Source organism: Hyperolius riggenbachi, chromosome 4 (genome assembly GCF_040937935.1).
Source record: "Hyperolius riggenbachi isolate aHypRig1 chromosome 4, aHypRig1.pri, whole genome shotgun sequence".
NCBI classification, from domain to species: domain Eukaryota; kingdom Metazoa; phylum Chordata; class Amphibia; order Anura; family Hyperoliidae; genus Hyperolius; species Hyperolius riggenbachi.
Window position 1 is genome coordinate 281,423,209 of NC_090649.1, and position 21,537 is coordinate 281,444,745.

The following is a 21,537-nucleotide window of genomic DNA, read 5'->3' on the forward strand; positions in this document are numbered from 1 at the left end:
GTAAAAAAAATCAAAAATTTGTCATTTACAGAGATATTTTTCCCACCCAGCATGGGTATGTGTAAAAATACACCCCAAAACACATTATACTACATCTCCTGAGTACAGCGGTACCACATGTGTGGCACTTTTTTGCACCCTAAGTGCGCTAAGGGGCCCAAAGTCCAATGAGTACCTTTAGGATTTCACAGGTCATTTTGTGACATTTGGTTTCAAGACTACTCCTCACTGTTTAGGGCCCCTAAAATGCCAGGGCAGTATAGGAACTCCACAACTGACCCCATTTTAGAAAGAAGACACCCAAAGGTATTCCGTTAGGAGTATGGTGAGTTCATAAAAGATTTTATTTTTTGTCACAAGTTAGCGGAAAATGACACTTTGTGAAAAAAAAAACAATTAAAATCAATTTCCGCTTACTTGTGACAAAAAATAAAATCTTAATGGACAATTGTGTGTAAAAAAAAAAATCAAAAAATTGTCATTTACAGAGATATTTCTCCCACCCAGCATGGGTATGTGTAAAAATACACCCCAAAACACATTATAGTACTTCTGAGTACGGCAATACCACATGTGTGGCACTTTTTTGCAGCCTAACTGCGCTAAGGGGCCCAAAGTCCAATGAGCACCTTTAGGCTTTACAGGGGTGCTTACAATTTAGCGCCCCCCAACATGCCAGGACAGTAAACACACCCCACAAATGACCCCATTTTGGAAAGTAGACCCTTCAAGGTATTCAGAGAGGAGCATAGTGAGTCTGTGGCAGATTTCATTTTTTTTTGTCGCAAGTTAGAAGAAATGGAAACTTTGTGTTCTGGGGGGTTTTTTGTCACAAAGTGTCATTTTCCGCTAACTTGTGACAAAAAATAAAATCTTCTATGAACTCACCATGCCTCTCAGTGAATACTTTGGGATGTCTTCTTTCCAAAATGGGGTCATTTGGGGGGTATTTATACTATCCTGGAATCTTAGCACCTCATGAAACATGACAGGTGGTCAGAAAAGTCAGAGATGCTTTAAAATGGGAAAATTCACTTTTGGCACCATAGTTTGTAAACGCTATAACTTTTACCCAATCCAATAAATATACACTGAATGTTTTTTTTTTTTATCAAAGACATGTAGCAGAATAACTTTCGCGCTCAAATGTATAGGAAATTTTACTTTATTTGAAAAATGTCAGCACAGAAAGTTAAAAAAGTAATTTTTTGACAAAATTCATGTCTTTTTTGATGAATATAATAAAAAGTAAAACTCGCAGCAGCAATCAAATAGCACCAAAAGAAAGCTGTATTAGTGACAAGAAAAGGAGGTAAAATTCATTTAGGTGGTAGGTTGTTTGACCGAGCAATAAACCGTGAAAGCTGCAGTGGTCTGAATGGAGAAAAAGGCTCTGGTCCTTAAGGGGTAGAAAGACTGTGGTCCTTAAGTGGTTAAAACAGTAATTGCTAAACTAAATTAATTTTGCAAATTAATTTAGTAAAGTTATAAATGAATAGTTAAATGACACCTGAAGTGAGAGGTATGTGGAGGCTGCCATATTTATTTCCTATTAAACAATATGCATTACCTGGCTGTCCTGCTGATCCTCTGCACCTATTACTTTTAATCATAGACCTTGAACAAGCATGCAGCAGATCAGGTGTTTCTGATATTATTGTCAGATCTGACAAGATTAGCTGCATGCTTGTTTCTGGTGTGATTCAGACACTACTGCAGCCAAATAGATCAGCAGGGATGCCAGATAACTGGTATTGTTTAAAAGGAAATAAATATGGTAGCCTCCATATCCCTCTTACTTTAGGTTTCCTTTAAATGGAACCTAAACTGAGAAGGATATGGATGTTTTCTTTTAAACAATACCAGTTGCCTGGCTTCCTGATGATCTCTTTGGTTGTAGTAGTGGCTGAATCACATACCTGAAACAAGCATGCAGCTAATTCAGTCTGACGTCCAGTCTGACTTCTGACTTCAGTCAGAGAACCTGCTATGCATGCTTGTTGAGGGGTTGTAGCTAAAAGTATTAGAGGCATAGGATCAGCAGGAGAGTCAGGCAACTGGTATTGTTTTAAAAGGAAAAATTCATATCCTTCTCAGTTTAGGTTCCCTTTAAGCTGTTAAAACACTTCACCAACATACAATCCAATTAACTAAACATAACAACAAAACTGGTCACTGGTATGTGTTCTTAACATGCATAGCACACCGCAGTAAATACCTTGATAAGCCAAAACAAAGAAAAAGATTTGTGAAGCTGAAAAGACTGATCACAATGCCCTCAGGCAGTGGCCTACCTAGGGAATTTGACACCCAGTGCTGATTATTTACAGATATACCCCCCACCCCCCAAAAAACAATTTTTTGATGGGAGGGTTGACGGGTTTGGGTGCCGAGTGTGTTGCTGCAAATTTTGGGGGATTTTTGGAAAAAAATAATTCGTCAAGATGTGGACGGAGCTAACCGTTATGAAACTCTGTACAGTGCTGCAAAAGATGTCCGTGCTATATAAATACATAATAGTAATATGGTAGGACATTAGACTATGAGTATGGTAGGATTAGATTATGAGCTCCTCTGACAGTCAGAAAAGGGGGACATACGATAGAGGGGGATGCATGGGTGGTAAAGAGGTAGAGGCACAAGACAAAGAACCTGGTGGGAGAGGAGAAATGGCAGGAAGGACTGCAGTTTGGCAGGGACACACTGTTAAAAGGAGGTGGGAGGGGGAGCTGGGAAAAAAGATAACCTGCAATCAAGCTAATCTAAATTGCCTGGAGCTTGCTTTTCTGCTAACTACTGGCTGTCAGCACCTGTATCACTGGCTTCTGCAACAGCAGACTGCCCTGCAGTATTGATTACTTACTCTGATCAGGATAAATAATCAATAGTCCAGGGTACTCTGATATTACAGCTTTGTGCTCGGATACCCCCTATCATGAATTCGAGTGATCATGAATTCGACTCCGCCAACTTACAAATTGACTCTTGATCACGATCACAAGTAGAAAGGGATATCCGACTTCAGTGGATAACCGCATGAAATCATGAATCACGAGTGGTATTCGTGATTAAAAACCCGCAGACTTTAGTGGTTAATAGCAAAGCCCCCTTACATGCTAGGAACACCAAATTTGTCAGATATGTTAAGAAGAACAGTGGCAACAACAGGATTTTTTTTTCATAAAGACTTTATGGTGTTTGAGAAAATCGATTTTAAAATTTCAAAAGAAAATATTATACATTTAAATGCAGTAAATACAATAACTGTCATTTACCGTATTTATACTTTGTCCTTTGAAATTTTAAAATTGATTTTCTCAGAAACTATAAGGTCTTTTTGATTTTTTTTCCTCTTGTTCCCACTGTTCTTTTTAACATATCTTGCAAATTTGGTGCTCCTAGCCTGTAAGGGGGCTTTGCTATTAACCGTTAAAATCGGCAGATTTTTAATCATGAATACCGACTAGTGATCATGAGTAACTCGTGATCACAAGTCGTGTAACGAGTGCAATCACGAGTACATTCGTGATTGGCATTCGTGATCGAGAGCTGATCACTAATGCCGATTATGACCTTGTGATCGAAAAAAACAGTGCGTGATCATGAGTTAGTCGTGATCACGACCTCATGATGAGCATTCCTGACAGCAGCCAGTGCACATGGCTACTAATGACAGGCAACTTCTGAAGCACTAAACACATCCTGCCACCTTTCCCTGCTAATGTCTCAGCTGCAGCACAGCAATCATTCTCTCTACTCACCCTGCTGCTCTGCACATTCACTTACTGCAGGTTGTGTAGAGAGCAAGGAAACACAATATCCCACAGGACAGGAAGGTGAAGGGGTGCTACATCTTGTGCAGTCCCATGCACTGCCTGCTGTTATTTTCCTGAATGTTGCTAGAGATATGAAAAAAGGTTCCAGGTGGAAGAACACAGTGGCTGAGCACCACTGTGGCACCCCTAGCCATGGCTGCACCCGGTGCTGTGAGCACCTGCAGCCCTGTGGTAGGTACGCCACTGACCTCATGAGGTATTTCTTATGTAGTGAATCCCCAGGATTGTGTTTATTATATAGATGATGGCACTCACAAATGCTACAGTCATATATTCAGAAACCTCTATTTCTTTGATCTATTTCAATAATCATAACCTCTTCACTTTCCAAATAGGGCATGCCATGGCACCAAGTTGATGACTGCTGAAATGATTGAGGAAGTTTATGGTGAAAACAGAGAGTGGAAACATTTTAAAACAATCAGTGGCTCGTATGGAAGATCAGGTACCATCTTCTCAAATAACAGTCTTTACATGTATTGTATATTACAGCATTTCAAAATCCTTCTGATAAAATTGTTCAAGTACCTGTTCTTGCATTGTTTATCCACGTATTTGTATTCCAAATAATTCTAATGATTCCTAACTGTTGCGCTCCTAGCCGGTTGCTATCAGTGGCGTAGCTAAGGAGCTGTGGGCCCCGATGCAAGTTTTACATTGGGGCCCTCCAAGCACTCTACATAACAATTGATACGGCGCACCAAAACCTGCCAATGTCAACTCCATTGTCAGAGGTGCAAGAAGGGGATTGGGAGCAGTTTGTTAATGATTACCACTATTCAAAGTATCTATAGAAGTGATTATTATGAGCACAGTACCTATAGAAAGTTAATACTGAAGTTAAGAGGAGGCCCTACGAGGCCCCTCTGGCCCAAGGGCCCCGATGTGGTTGCAACTTCTGCACCCCCTATTGCTACGCCCCTGTGCATAATAAATCTGATACCAGGCATATAAGTCTCTTTGCTTTGAAGGAGAACTCCATGAAATGCATTTGAACTGGGACTGTATCAGAATACCGTTTGAATGTAATCGAAGGTAGTCCGCATACCATATAGTTTTATTACAAAAAGTCCATGCAAGATGGCTTCAGTAACAGACGATCTTTTCAGGGTCTAAAGTGTACTTCTTCTTCAGTGTAAAATACAGTGTATTATACTGAAGAAGAGGTACACTTTAGACCTGAAACGATCATCTGTTACAGTACAGATGTTATCTTTTTGCAATAAACCTATCATGTTAACGATTGGAGTGTGAGGACTACTCTCGATTGTACAATTTGGTGTGGCATAAGCACCCAATATAATGCCCACAGTCTACGCTCTTCCACGGCAAGGCCAGCATACCAAATAGACTGTGCTTTCTGTGCTTTTTTCTGTTTTGAATATGTCAGAAAGTTAACTGGAGAAACACATTGCTAGATCAACAGCTCTATATACAGTATAATAGAGTTAAAAAGTTAAATGTGTTTCCAAGCAAAAGCCAGATTTTCTTTTGTCTTTAAAAAAAAAACCTGAAACTAAATTGAAAAGTCAAAATAAACATACACAGGTAATACTTGCCTCTCATGTAGTCTGTCTCAATCTCTCCTGTGTCCTCCGTTCTCCATTTTAAAAATGGCAATGACCCTGTAACAGCTTCTGGGTCAGCACACTGCTAAAATGTAATATCGCCCACATGAGCCACAGGGAAACATGGACATTACCTTGCACATCAGTTGTCCTTTCAGTTATAACTGACAGCAACTGATATATTTTAGTTCTGACAAAATCTTGTCAGAACTGGAAGGGATCATTGTTAGAAGAAAATTGTGAGCTTCTGAGAGGAGGTGAGGTAAGTATATAATATGAATTTGCAGGTACATCATATGTTTATTTTAAAGGACCACTATTGTGAAATTCATAAAATTTAAAAAGCATGTAAACACATACAAATATGAAGTATGTTTCTTCCAGAGTAAAATGAGCCATAAATTACTTTTCTCCTATGTTGCAGTCACTTACAGTCGGTAGTAGATATCTGACTGAACTGACAAGTTTTGGACTAGTCTATCTCTTCATGGGAGATTCTCAGCAAGGCTTTTATTCTTTATTAAGACATTACCTGAAAAGGATTTATACAGTGATGCTGGCCAGCCTCCCTGCTCGCTGTACACTTGTTTGGCAGTTGGACAGAGCAACTGCCATTCACTAAGTGCTTTTGAAAATAAACAAAGCCCTGAGAATCCCCCATGAGGAGATGGGCTCGTCCAAAACCTGTCTGTCTGTTCTGCCAGACTTCTGCTACCTACTGTAACAGCAACATGGGAGAAAAGTAATTTACAGCTCATTTTACTCTGGAAGAAATGTACTTCTTATTTGTATGTGTTTACATGTATTTAAAATGTTATGATTTTTGTGATAGTGGTCCTTTAAATAATTTTACTCGGTTCATGTTCGCTTTTAAGTATAACCCTATTATACTTGGAGCTGTTAATCGTATGATTTGGTTCTCTGGTTATCCTACTGATTTATATTAAAAAAAAAAAAAAGTTGGTAGTAGCACTGGACGGAGAGAGAGAGAGAGAGAGCATGAGGAATATTAAAACTATCAGTTGATTACATTTCATGGTCAAAATGTTAAAGTGTCAGATTGATATGTTATTTCTCTTCAGTGTTAATCCAGCACACTGTATATTGCTGAATCAAAAGCAATATGAGTTTTTTTATTTCACTCTGAAAAGTACCATTGCCCCCTTTTTGCCACTAGATGGTGCTGATGATATTGTTAATTACAGTAACATGCTGACAGTGGACTGTATATGATATTTTATGTTTGCTACTTGAAAGCCATAACATGAGATATACAAATGTCAATAAATTCTTCTAAGTACTGCGTGCTTAGAATGAGATGGATAGGGCAGGAAACTGATGGAGGCCAAGGCTCAATTCGGGCTGTAGTGCCATAGGAGGAGGAAGTGTGCTTAGGAAAGATGTGGCCTAAAACAGAGCATAATATCACTAATAAGCCATCTCGCTCTCTATCTCTCTCTACTCTTTTCCCTTCTTCCTGCTCAAGTCAAAATATCTAACTGATACAGGAGGCACCTTATAAACTCAAATATTACCTAATTAAAGTATACAGTGGGTTGCAAAAGTATTCGGCATCCTTGAAGTTTTCCACATTTTGTCATATTACTGCCACAAACATGAATCAATTTTATTGGAATTCCACATGAAAGACCAACTCAAAGTGGTGTACATGTGAGAAGTGGAACGAAAATCATACATGATTCCAAACATGTTTTACAAATAAATAACTGCAAAGTGATGTGTGCATAATTATTCGGCCCCCTTTGATCTGAGTGCAGTCAGTTGCCTATAGACATTGCCTGATGAGTGCTAATGACTAAATAGAGTGCACCTGTGTGTAATCTAATGTCAGTACAAATACAGCAGCTCTGTGAGGGCCTCAGAGGTTGTCTAAGAGAATATTGGGAGCAACAACACCATGAAGTCCAAAGAACACACAAGACAGGTCAGGGATCAAGTTATTGAGAAATTTAAAACATGCTTAGGCTACAAAAAGATTTCCAAAGCCTTGCACATCCCACGGAGCACTGTTCAAGTGATCATTCAGAAATGGAAGGAGTATGGCACAACTGTACACCTACCAAGACAAGGCCATCCACCTAAACTCACAGGCCGAACAAGGAGAGCGCTGATCAGAAATGCAGTCAAGAGTCCCATGGTGACTCTGGACGAGCTGCAGAGATCTACAGCTCAGGTGGGAGACTCTGTCCATAGGACAACTATTAGTCATGCACTGTACAAAGGTGGCCTTTATGGAAGAGTGGCAAGAAGAAAGGCATTGTTAACAGAAAGCATAAGAAGTCCAGTTTGCAGTTTGCCACAAGCAATGTGGGGGGACACAGCAACCATGTGGAAGAAGGTGCTCTGGTCAGATGAAACTAAAATGGAACTTTTTGGCCAAAATGCAAAACTCTATGTGTGGCAGAAAACTAACACTGCACATCACTCTGAACACACCATCCCCACTGTCAAATATGGTGGTGGCAGCATCATGTTCGGAGGGTGCATCTCTTCAGCAGGGACAGGGAAGCTGGTCAGAGTTGATGGGAAGATGGATGGAGCCAAATACAGGGCAAACTTGGAAGAAAACCTCTTGCAAAAGACTTGAGACTGGGGCGGAGGTTCACCTTCCAGCAGGACAATGACCCTAAACATAAAGCCAGGGCAACAATGGAATGGTTTAAAACAAAACATATCTATGTGTTAGAATGGCCCAGTCAAAGTCCAGATCTAAATCCAATCGAGAATCTGTGGCAAGATCTGAAATCTGCTGTTCACAAACGCTGTCCATCTAATCTGACTGAGCTGGAGCTGTTTTGCAAAGAAGAATGGGCAAGGATTTCAGTCTCTAGATGTGCAAAGCTGGTAGAGACATACCCTAAAAAGACTGGAAGCTGTAATTGCAGCAAAAGGTGGTTCTACAAAGTATTGACTCAGGGGGCCGAATAATTACGCACACCCCACTTTGCAGTTATTTATTTGTAAAAAATGTTTGGAATGATGTATAATTTTCGATCCACTTCTCACATGTACACCACTTTGTATTGGTATTTCACATGGAATTCCAATGAAATTGATGCATGTTTGTGGCAGTAATGTGACAAAATGTGGAAAACTTCAAGGGGGCCGAATACTTTTGCAACCCACTGTAAACCTAACCCCTCATTTTTGTAATGATAGAACAAAGCTAACAGATAATTGGCAATGGCCAGTGATACACTTTCCAGCAGCCATCATACCAAACCAACATCAGCTCATCTTAGTTGTCTGTCCTGTTGGGTGAGAAGTGGGGGGGAGGTAGCATGCCATCATACTTGGATACTCGCCGCCCATCATTGTGGTGCATGGTAAGCCAAATGACAGCTCACCCTGCTGCTGCAAACCTTCCGGGCAACATTAATTACTATTCCTTTCCCCAACACCCCCCCCCCCCCCCTTCCTCTGAGTCATAGCAACTCAGAGGGAGAAGTAATTTGGGGTCTGCCGATCGCCGGCTCCCGGATTACACTGCTGCACGGCCATAGACATGGCGGCGCCCAGGTCAGGTGCAGCGCAGGGAAGAGTGTGTGCCGAAATGCGCTCCTCCGGCAAGTCACCAGATTGGAGGTAAGCACTTGTCATTGGATGGGAAAATCCAATCCAGCACATCACCAATTTACTAAACAGCTGAACTCCGAAGGCTACAGAGATGCAAAAAGGCATGGGGTTGTTGCTGAGTCAGAGTGCAGTCATTTAGAATGGTGTATAGTCAATTTAACAGACTGTATATGGCTTAAAGCAAACCTGACCTAAAAATTAAAAGTCAAAATAAACATAAAATTTTTAATTTTATTATAAAAACAGGTTTTTGTAGCTTCAGTGCAATATAGTAGTTTATATTTAATATTCAATGTGCTCGTTCAAATTCAATGTAGTGTAGCCACAAGTATAATCGCTATGTTAGTAGTTCATATTACTATCCCTTTCAGTTTCATTATAAATACAATTTATTGTAGCTGCATTATATTTGTTCATATTCAAGAGTTATGGGTAGCGAAAGTTTAGCCACAAATAGAAGCAAGCAAAGTGTGGCTACAAATAACGAACAACCGCTATAACCACTATTTTATCTTGTGCCTCAGACGCCCTTTTTACCGATGTTAGCCGCTAATTACGACAATTAACATTAGGCTCTATGGCAGAGCCCGTTTTACCAGGGCCCTTTTTACCTGATTCATAGGAATCTTTGAAACTCGAAGTGTGCTATACTTTGATTTGGTAGCACATGCCAGTGCTTTTCTCCAGCAGGTACACCACTCCTGCGAATCAGTAATCCACAATGAATAAAACAAGGCACTCCATAGACTTCAACTTGAGCAACTGCACACACTACCTTCCTCAGGTGCACTGCCACCCAGTGGGTGGTTCCCACAGCCACCACTACTTATATAGGACCGCCCAAACAAGAAGTCCCACCCAATATGCCAATAACATACAAGATATACAATATATACATTTGCTAGACAGGGAACTACCATACCGTCTACCCTGCAATAAAAAGTGGAGGGGTCATAGAATTTCCCACCGCATAAATAATCCCAACAATTATTCTTTTCTGTAATACGTCAGAGAGAATATTTAAAGCTTAAATTTCATTCAAACCTCTTTGGTTAACACTTTTCAACTTTCTTATTAACTCCACCGCAGACCACCCAGTCATCACTAAGCAAATGTGTATATCATGGTAATGTGATTACCTACCTTATATCTCTATTAAAACGTATGTTACAGTACTTAAAGTGTACCTGAGATGGGGCAAAAGGAAAAATGTGCAGTATGCTTCGGACCGGAGGACTTTCTGGGGAAAATTGAGGAAGATTCAGGCAGCGCAAAAGGATGGCGAGGAACTGATCAGCCTGGAGGGGGATATGTATACTTTTCTTCCTTTTGACCCATCTCAGGTTTACTTTAAGACTTCAAGTTTTTACATCATGCAAATAAACTATACCATATATAATGTCTTTACTTTTTCAGCTAAATACTACTTCTATGACAACTACTTTGACCTACCAGGAGCACTTCTTTGTGCCAAGATTGTGGATTCTTTACCCATGGTAAGTAGGAAGTAGGTTTGTAAGGAAGGTGCTTTAGTACTTGATTGCTGATATGCCACATACTCATATTAGTAGTATGCTGATTATCACATTACTGTCAATATTTTCTGTAGACTGCAGTTGAATCTATCTGTGACAGCACAGGTATTTATACTTGGCTGATAAAGTTCTTGCAGTTTCATTTGTTCACATTTGAAGATGGAACAGTTAAAAAGGATGTGAGAGCATCCTGTTAAAAGGGGCGCCCAATAAAATAGCAGGCATCGGGGGCACCCACTATGCAAACTGTAGCTACAAATAATAGGCACAAAAGCTGCAGTTTGCATAACGGGCGGCCCCGGTGCCCTTTCACTTGAACACATGGCAAATAGGGTAAGACATAGGCGGGGTGGGGGGTGACTTTTGTGTTAGGCATGGGTGGGGGAGGGTCTCTACTGTTAGGCATACGGGGGTTAAGGTTAGGATTCACTAGAGGGTAGAGATGGCTCGAACCTCCGATTTTTGGTTCGTGAACCTCGAACGCGAACTTCCGCAAAAAGTTTGGTTCACGCGAACGTCCGTGAATTGCAATAGACTTCAATGGGGAGGCGAACTTTGAAAACTAGAAACATTTATGCTGGCCACAAAAGTGATGGAAAAGATGTTTCAAGGGGTCTAACATCTGAGTTTTTTCATGGCGGAGTGGGATACACGCCAAAAGTCCCGGGGGAAAATCTGGATTTGACGCACAGCAGCATTTTAAGGGCAGAAATCACATTGCATGCTAAATTTTAGGCCTAAAGTGCTTTAAAACATCTTGCATGTGTATACATCGATCAGGTAGTGTAATTAGTGTACTGCTTCACACTGACAGACCAAACTCACTGTGTAACGCACCGCAAACAGCTTTTTGTGTAGTGACGGCCGTGCTGGATTTGTGCGCACCATGGCGAGATTGCTCTTCCTCAGTGATATCAGGTAATGTCTGACTGCCTTATCAACTTTCGATGGTTCTTTCTCTGCCATTGCTAAAGCTTACATCTATTTTTTTAAGTTACTTTTTCTGCTGGCTTTTCAGTTCCTTTAAAGAGAATCTGTTATGGAGGGCAAGTCTGCCATTCATTCAACTGTGTGAAACGTTCTCAGTACCATGGTGACCACGTGTAATGGCCGGGGAATCCGGGTTCTATTCTGGTCCGGAGTGGGAGCCTGAGAAACGGCTACCACCACACATCCAAGGATGGACCCATTGTGCTGTAAAAGTAATGTACCTGCCCTGACCGTGCTTTGCAGACCAGATCTGTGGCCAGATGGACCCTTGACCCAACGCTGTGTGCCAGAGATGACACCACTTGCCTTTAATGAGAATCTGTTATGGAGTGCAAGTCTGCCATTCATTCAACTGTGTGACTGATAAACAAGTTTCCATATTACTTTCCCAGTGTTATAGTGACCACGGTTAATGGCCGGGGAATCGGGGTTCGATTCCGGTCCGGAGTGGGAGCCTGAGAAATGGCTACCACCACACATCCAAGGAAGGCAGCAGGCACGCTGTGGGCAAATGAGCAGGAATGGCTACCACCACACATCCAAGGAAGGCAGCAGGCATCCCAACTCAGGGAGGTAGTGACAAAAAATAACAATACAGGAGGACTTCTGAGTCACTGCTGTATATGAGACAAATCAACTTTGAATCCTTTAACGAGAATCTGTTATGCAGGGCAAATCTGCCATCCATTCAAGTGAAAGGTATGCACCGACTGCCATGTATAATACAATGTGCAGTCACAGATGCAGTGAAAGGTATGCACTGACTTGACTAATACAATGTGCAGTCAAACAGGTGCAGTGAAAGGTATGCAGTGACTGGTATTACAATTCAATGTGCAGCTGTCACACAGGTGTAGTTAACAGGTGTGCACGGACTGGTATATTAAACAGCGTGCAATCACACAGGTACTGTGAACAATTATGCAATGACTAGTATTACAAATGTGCAGCTGTCACACACACAGGTACTGTGAATAGGTATGCAGTGACTGGTATCAATACAATTTGCAGCTGTCACACACACACACACACACAGGTACCGTGAACAGGTGCAGTGACTGGTGGTATATAACACTGCGTGCGCTCACGTAGGTAGGTGCACTCAGCAGGTAGGCATGCAGTGATTGGTATTACAAATGTACAGCTGTCACACACACACAGGTAGTCACTGTCTGAATGTGCTGGGCCTGGCAGTGGCACAGTAGGAATTACCAAGGGGCCAAGGTCCAGCAGCTGCGACTGACTGACAGGGCTGTATATGGAACACAAGTGTCTGTGGGACACACACAAAAACAAAATAGATCACAAGAACAACATTAGCTCTCAAAAGAGCTGTTGAGGAATGGATGAGGAGTGCTTTTTAGCAATAAGTATCAGCAAGAAGGAGCAACCTAACAAGTCTTACACAAGAGCCTAACTAAGCCTTCCCTATACAGCAGGTTTTCTCCCTTCTCTAATTACTGCAGCCACACGAGTGAGTGAAAAGGCTAATAAATTGATACAAAAGAAGAATTGACTCTTGGGTGCATGTGAAAACATAGAAACATTTTTAATAAATCTAATATTATTAATACAAAACTCTAAAAATCATTAAGAAATACATGATACTCTCATACATACTGATTTGGCAAATAAAGCAACTGACTCCAGAGAGAAAGACAAAAGGGGCTGCATTCCCTTATGTCTAGATAAATAAATCCTCCTTGACCTGTAAATGAAGAAACTATTATGAACGGTCCCAAAATTTTGTCTTTCTCTCTGGAGTCAGTTGCTTTATTTGCCAAATCAGTTTTTATTAAAGATTTTTCTATGTTTTCACATGCACCCAAGAGTCAATTCTTCTTTTGTATCAATTTATTATCTATTGTTGACATGGTGCATGTGAGTTAATAATTTGCTATTATTTTGTTCACAACGTGCACAATTAGTGTTTTCAATACTAACTTTTGGTCCCATCAGGCCCCAATTCGCCATTTTTAGCAATTGTATTGGTGAGTGAAAAGGCTGACGCTGCCTGCCTTTAATAAGGGTGGGGGGGGGGGGGCTCCAGGAAGGAGTGTAGCCTGACTGGCTACCCTGTGTCTGCTGACTGTGATGTAGAGGGTCAAAGTTGACCCTACTGATGTAGTATAGGGGGCGGGTCGAACTCGCATATAGTTCGCGGTTCACTGTGAACGCGAACCACAGAAGTTTGCGCGAATAAGTTTGCGTGTGAACCATTCGGGCCATATCTACTAGATGGGTCTTAGGGCTGGGCATCGGTAGCGGTTGGACTATGTGTAAGTGTAGGGTGAGGTAATGGTAAAATATCAGCAAATATTACCAATATTTTACTATATGAATTAAGTAGTAGAATATCGTTAATTTTACTATCGGTCATTTTTCTACTATTGGCTAATTCCTGCACACTTTTTTCAATGGGCGCTTTTATTAAATGTACACTTTGAAGAAGCTATTTCATAGTTTTCTTCTTTCTTTTTTGATAAAGCAATCCCACCAGGTACATCAACATTTTTTGGTGTGCATCTACTTCCAAGAAATCAGTATTCACAATGTTCAAGATGCTTCTTCACCACACTGACACTAAATAAAAAATACACTCAACCTCTAGTATGGGCACTCAAGCAGCTCTGAAAATATTTTTTGGGTTAGTTAAAACAGAAAATGGCAGAATCATGATGGTGAGAGATAAAATTGTACTTTCCAGCTCCCTAGTCTCCTGGAAGGTATTGCTGGCAATTGCAACCCAGATCGTTGTAGAAATGAGGAAGTTCCCACATCTGATAGATCTGACCCATTAGTTGATAATCTGCAACTCTCAGGTTGTAGAAACCTGAGAGTTATTTGAACAAGGGCTGGAGGGGACAAATGTGTACTCAATGAAAACCGAAATACCCAGTGTTCATGGGTGATCTTATTAATTAGCTTCCTAGTGAAGAAGTCTGAGCCTTAACTATTCCAGTAATTTGAACATCAGTTGTTTCTTTTTCATATTAGTTGTTGTAACGATGGGTGTCAACACGCAGAGAGAATCTGATTACTGGTGATCTGCAGAATCACCCGCAATGCAGATATACACCAGATTATGGATGATCTGCAGTATCACCAATAATCCGGGTATGTCTAACCTCTGGACACCAGTATAATGTGAGTGTTTGGTGTAACAGTACAACTCTGAGCATAGACCACCAGGGACCCCGGTGGCCTGAGTGACTTGAGGAATACTCCCCTGACTGTGGGGAATATTCCTGTAGCCTGAGGACTCCCTAAGAGAGGGACCTAGGCTGGGTTGCAGGAAGCCCTGCTGCTAATATGAACAGACTTGCCCTAACTAGGTGTGAGGGCCTATTCTCTATGCCCTGGAACCGGGCTAAGGCAAATACACATACAATACAATCCTAGCTCTGGGTGTGAGGTCCGTGATCACAACACCCTGGAACTAGCCTACCGAATACCCTAGTCTTGGGTGTGAGGTCCGTGATCACAACACCCCGGAACTAGTCTAGAGCATAACATAGAATTGACACAGTATCCTAGTCTTGGGTGTGAGGTCCGTAGTCACAACACCCCGGAACTAGTCTAGAGCATAACATAGAATTGACACAGTATCCTAGTCTTGGGTGTGAGGTCCGTAGTCACAACACCCTGGAACTATTCTAGAGCATAACATAGGAATGACACAGTATCCTAGTCTTGGGTGTGAGGTCCGTAGTCACAACACCCTGGAACTGGTCTAAAGCATAACATAGAACTGACACAGTATCCTAGTCTTGGGTGTGAGGTCCGTAGTCACAACACCCTGGAACTGGTCTAAAGCATAACAGTAAAGCCACAAGAGTACTCTAGCTCAGTGTGAATCCCCAGGTCCACCTGGCTCTTAACACACTGTAGGATCTGACTGATGGTCTGTGTGCTAACACATAAGCATTCGCAACGGCAGACAATGTGAGACTGAAAAAGAGAGAACACCAAGAGCCCAATATAGTGTAGTATGTACTGGTAAGGTATAATTGATAGAATAATAATATTAATTTAATACTCACAAACCAGGGTTACCAAGTAGGCAACCACTGTCAAAGCAGGTGGGGAGATTGTCCTGACCCCACTCAGGATTAAAAAGTCGCTCTCTGTAGTTGAAGAAGTAAGGGTACAACCCTCCACCAAGGGTGGACTAGATGTAGATAATAGGATAACAGAGGCGCCAATAGGATAAAAATCACTAAAAGAACTTAAAAACCCATCTTGGTAATAGAGGAGGCAGTGGTGGACTCACCCCCTCCAAGCAGAACACACGACTGTGGATTTTCAGTCAAAACAATTTTATTGGATACTCCAAATAAAGTGCAACGCGTTTCACGGGATACAAACCCGCTTCATCAGGCAATAACAGATAGTGTTGATGATACTGGCAGATGCTGTTTACTCCTATCTGTTATTGCCTGATGAAGCGGGTTTGTATCCCGTGAAACGCGTTGCACTTTATTTGGAGTATCCAATAAAATTGTTTTGACTGAAAATCCACAGTCGTGTGTTCTGCTTGGAGGGGGTGAGTCCACCACTGCCTCCTCTATTACCAAGATGGGTTTTTAAGTTCTTTTAGTGATTTTTATCCTATTGGCGCCTCTGTTATCCTATTATCAACGTGAGACTGAAGGACAAGCAGCTATATAGTGCAGCGCAGGTCAGCGCCGCCCAGTCCCCTTCAGCCAACCGCCGTTCGTTCTGGGATCAGCTGACCAGTAGAGTCAGCTGACCCCTTTCTGCTTCCCATAAAGCTTCTGCCTCTCGGCGCGCGCGCGTATTCCTCAGCCTATGTGCACAGGAAGGCTGAACCACATCAGACACATGTGGCCGCACAGAAACCGCCAGGCTGAACACGGAACTAGCCGCCGCGCCGTCAGAGCATGCAACGGCTTTTCCGTAATCCTTCACAGTTGTATGCTATGTTTAATGTTTTAGACCAGAGTTGAAATTGGAGATCTTGGGTCTGGTTTACATTCCACAAAGGGTGGTCTATTATGGTTAATTTAAACTTTTTGATATACTTTTTCGCGTATACACATAGTTTTTCTATTTAAGTACAGCTATCCTTTGGTCAGCACTCTGAGGGTTGGGCAGTATGAGGATGGATCATAGTTTAGGGTTGTCGCACTACATAAAACTGCTGTCAAGTTTCTATTAAAAGCTTTTTGGAGTGAACACATAAGTAAGATTGTAATGTTTACTTTCTAGACTGATGGGCAGAAGAAATATGATTTTTGGAAAGATATTGTTTGTGCAATAGAACACAACTACAAAACCACAGCCTATAAAGGTAAGACCTATTTCAGTTTGCCTGGTGTTGCCATTAATATGGAAGTAGCCAGGTGCTTAACACACCTTTGCAATCTAATAAAAGATATATTGTATAGTTTTCTAGTAGAACCTCAAAAGAAATATGCAGCAACTCCACAACATTTGTTATCCATTAAAATAATGTAAAAATGAACCCAATGAATCTTGTTTCATACAGTGTGAGAGTGGTATTATACTCACTAAATATTGAATTCTTCACGTATGACATTGGACATAGTTAGGTCATAGAGAAATTATATAGAGGGAATATATCCCTCCTTAGGACTTGTTTGGAATGTGGCTATCACTATAACAACAGTTACGTTGATTTTTCTATGTTTGTAGACAATTGTATTTTAAGTCTCATTTTATTTGTTTACATGAATTTGCTGTATCATGTAAGTTTCCTGTTTATGTATATTCGCATTGCATTAATTCAGAATTAGGTCAAGTGCATTTGTGTAGTTGATGCTGCTAACATAATATGACCTTCTAGAAGTTCTGGCCTTGCTACTCATAATTGTAACACAAAGAGGTAGCGCCACTAAGGATCAGCTGTACACCACACTATCCTTCTCCCAATTAAACAAATGACATGGGCTCAACATCAATCTCTCAATATACTAATAGCTTATAACATATTCTATATCAGTCCATTGGAAACAAAACAGTCTCTAAAGTGACTTGATCGCCTATCTTCAGAATCCTTCAATTTTTTCCACGATGGCAATAGATATCCTCCACCACACCCTTTGTGCCAAACTCACCGTCCACCTAGACCCTCAGACAGGTCTAGTCACGCCTTGGGACCATTACCAGGTTGTCCCCCACCTCTCTGGCACGGATAATGATGATTCACCCTTGTCCCTCTCTTCACCAATCACCGTCTTCTTAATATATATTGCTGGACTCCAAAAACCTCAATAAAAAGGACCTCTCATAGCGTAATACTGAATAGCATTTATTACTTTAAAACACAGATTGCACTCACGTTTTCCAAGTTAAAATCAAAGCACAGAGTTTTTCTTGAGGCGGGCTCTCCCCCGCTATTGTTGGCCGCAGGCAGGCTGGTTGCTGTAGTCCCTCCGTGTGCTACACCGTTGGTGCGCGCTCCCCTCCGGCTACACTCCACGTGAGACGCCTGCCGCTCGATGAACGCTTCCTGCTTGCGTGATTAGGCTCCGCCCGACATGTTTCGTCATCAAATGACTCATCAGGGACACGGGCCAACCACGCAGCAGGCTCTACAAATACGTGCGTGATCTCCTTCCCCCTCCCATCCACGCCACCCATCTGTCAGCCTCCAATGGGAGCTCTTACCACCCCAAACACTTTATCCCCACTCGTAGCACCCAGCCTACTGTGCACGGAGGAAAACCGCCCTTACAAGCCATATATACATACATTAATATCAAGATCTTACGACCATAAAAAGAGCCTTCCCTAGCTTAATAATCTCTCCCTCCTATCACATCAAATCTCTATTTATACTTGACATACCAATATTGTACTAAAATTATATTCCCTATTTTTCAGTAAAAAATGCTGATAAAAACAAAAATAATGATGAATTCCCTGATACTAGTCAAAAGTCCCCTACTTTCCATACCCCTAAAAACGAATAAAACACTCCTTTTACGCTATGTTCCTAATCCTTTAATCTCAGTCTTCCCACCCCCCATATTCCATTTTTCAATCACCCAGAAAACATTTGATATCCACATCTATGTTCAACCCTCCTGGTCTCAGTGTACCCATATTGTATATCCACCTGGTCTCCTCTTGGGAGACCATCCGGGTCATATCACATCCTCGCCAGGAGGGGATCATTTTTTTAATAGCACAAGAAGACAAAAGTTTGGGATCACAATTATGACCTTCCCCAAAATGGGCTGATAGGCTATGATTAGGGAAACCTTTACGTATATTTCTTACATGCTCCCCCATCCTTTCCTTCAGAGTTCGAGTGGTTCTGCCAATATATTGCCATCCACACACACACCAGGCCATATAAACCACATACCTATCATTACATGTCACAAATTGTTTAATCCTATATTCCTTTCCATTACTAAATGAAGTAATAGAGGAGGTTTTCACCCCCCTAGCCTCCCTGCAGGCCAGACAGGCCCTGCATGGGAAGAAGCCGGGTGTCTGCCACCCCTGCATTCTAGGTGGTTTGACCGGGTTCACACAACTGGGCGCAAGGATTTGCTTGAGGTTCTGTGCCTTCTTATATATAAATTTTGGTTTAGGTGGAATGATGGTCCCCAGCACCCGATCCGTCCCCAGTACATCCCAATGTTTGTGAATGATTCGCTGCAAATCTCTGTACTGTGTACTGAAACCTGTAATAAATGCCAGGTCATACTCACCTTGATCCCCTTCATTAGTCCGGTTTGTGAGGAGCTCCTCCCTCCTCCTTTGTCTAACTGTCTCAATTTCCATTTGCAACTGATTCTCCTCATACCCCTTCTCAAGGAATCTGTTTTTCAATAGTCCTGCCTGCTCATCATAATCATCCAAATCCGTACAGTTTCTACGCATACGCAGAAACTGTCCCTTCGGTATCCCCTTTATCCAGGATGGGTGATGGGAACTTTTTACAGATATATACCCATTCCTGTCTGTTGTTTTAAAGTAACTCTTAGTTCTAACCCTTCCTTCATACCTCATGATCTCTAGATCTAAAAAATGGATTTTCTCCTCACTGGATTCAGCTGTTAGGGATATACCCACATTGTTGCTGTTCAATTTATTAATAAATTCCTGCAATCCCATTTCCCCCCCTCCCCATACAAAGAATAAATCATCTATGAAACGCCCCCATGCCTTAACCTGTGTGGCCTCCCCCAGTATCCCCTCTTCCCACTTTCCCATAAATAAATTCGCAAGGCTAGGAGCATAACTAGCCCCCATCGCACATCCTTTGTGCTGCCTGTAAAAACTCCCATTGTGCCAAAAATAATTACGTTCTAAAGCGAACCTTAGCAACTTGAGGATATATCCCTTCTGTTCCTCTCTCATGGAGTCATCCCTATCCATATAGTATTCCACTGCCTCCAAACCTAGGTCATGACTAATGTTCGTATATAGGGAGGCGACATCAGCTGTCACCATAATGTCGCCCTCTCCTATTACCAAAGTATCAAGCTTCTGTAACATGTGCGTAGTATCCCTAAGCACATTGGGCAATTGTCCCACCAAAGGTTGCAAGAATTCGTCGAGGTACTGTCCTAACCTATGCGTCACTGATCCTATGCCACTGACTATGGGCCTTCCTGGGGGGTTTTCTCTGCTCTTGTGAATTTTAGGTACTTGATATATAATTGGAATTCTTGGTACATCAGGGATGAGGTACCTAAATTCCCCATCACTAATGTATCCCCTATCCAAGCCCTCCTTTAATATTATCCTTAATTCCTGCATATACATCCTTGTGGGATCACCCCTCAACACTGTATAAGCTTCTCTGTCCTGGACCAGTCTGTCCAGTTCTGTACTATACTGCTGTTTGCTTAGGACCACCACTCCACCCCCCTTGTCAGCGGGACGGATTACAAGTTTTTTCTCCTCAAGCATCTCCCTGGCTATGTTTTTCTCCATATAACTTCCATTATCAGGCATTCGATTCATATCCTTGATGACCAAATCCTTAAACACCTCTATGGCATTATAGCTACTATCCTGGGGAAAAAAATTGGACTTATTTTTTAAAGTTGTGTGTCTATATTCATTATGGGTGTCATTCCTTACTACATTAGGCCTACCCGCAAAATATTTCTTTAAGTGCAATTTTCTCGTGAATTTATTTATATCTATATATGTGGAAAATTTGTCTAATCCTTGCTTCGGTGCAAATTTTAATCCCTTGTCCAAAAGTGTCAATTCTTTCTTATCCAGTGTGACCCCGCTCAAATTATATATCCCTTCCCCTACAGATTTCTCATCCTTTTTGTTCCTCCCCTTCCCCCCCCTTGTGCCTCGTCTTGCCCTCTTTTTCCTGGGTACCCCTGATAGCCTAAACTCCCCTCCACCCCCTGATTCCAATCCCTCGGCCCATACCTGGGCCCCCCCTCTAAAAAAGGTTCCATTTGTCTATGGTGTCTAATGGGATCATACCTATTTGAGACAGGGATCCCATATCTGTGATCAAACGCGTTTCTATCCTGTCCCCTATCATAACCCTGATATGAACCCCTATTGTGTCCCCTACTCCCCCCCCACCCCCTCACGTTCCCCCCTCTATTCATTGTGTCCTGTGATCCCCCTTGTGCACTTGCCCCTACTTCCAATCCCCCCAATCCTTCTCTCACAGTGATACCTTTACTTTCCTCAGCTGTGTTAGTGTTATGTGTCTTAGCTTGTGCAACTTTTAAATCCTCTTTTTTCTTTATTTGCCATTTGTAAACCTCATTTTTACGTGTCGCTTCTAAATCCCTCTGGAATTTTTTCCTTTTCTCTGCCATTATTTCCTTTTCGTTCCTTTCCAGAATCTCCCCAACTTTTCTAGTTTTTGTTTTGTACTCCTCTGTGCCACTGATAGGCAGTAGCTTCTGTTTAATGCCATCTATTTCCCCGCCCAATCGTTCCAACCTTTGTGTTTTTCTTTTAATTAATAATTTTACCAAACCACTTCCACATTTATCAAAATATTCAGCCCATTCTTTATCATTT

The 21,537-nt window shown here is 41.7% G+C and overlaps 1 protein-coding gene across 3 annotated transcripts in view; it reads left to right on the forward strand.

Moving 5' to 3' along the window:
* Window positions 1-21,537, forward strand: part of NT5DC1 (5'-nucleotidase domain containing 1) — a 375,186-nt gene that overhangs the window by 26,906 nt on the left and 326,743 nt on the right. For all 3 annotated transcript variants that reach the window (XM_068231330.1, XM_068231331.1, XM_068231332.1), the window contains exons 4-6: window positions 4,172-4,281; window positions 10,418-10,497; window positions 16,759-16,840. In XM_068231330.1, the coding sequence (XP_068087431.1) occupies window positions 4,172-4,281; window positions 10,418-10,497; window positions 16,759-16,840 (272 nt within the window). The remainder of the gene's footprint in view (window positions 1-4,171; window positions 4,282-10,417; window positions 10,498-16,758; window positions 16,841-21,537) is intronic.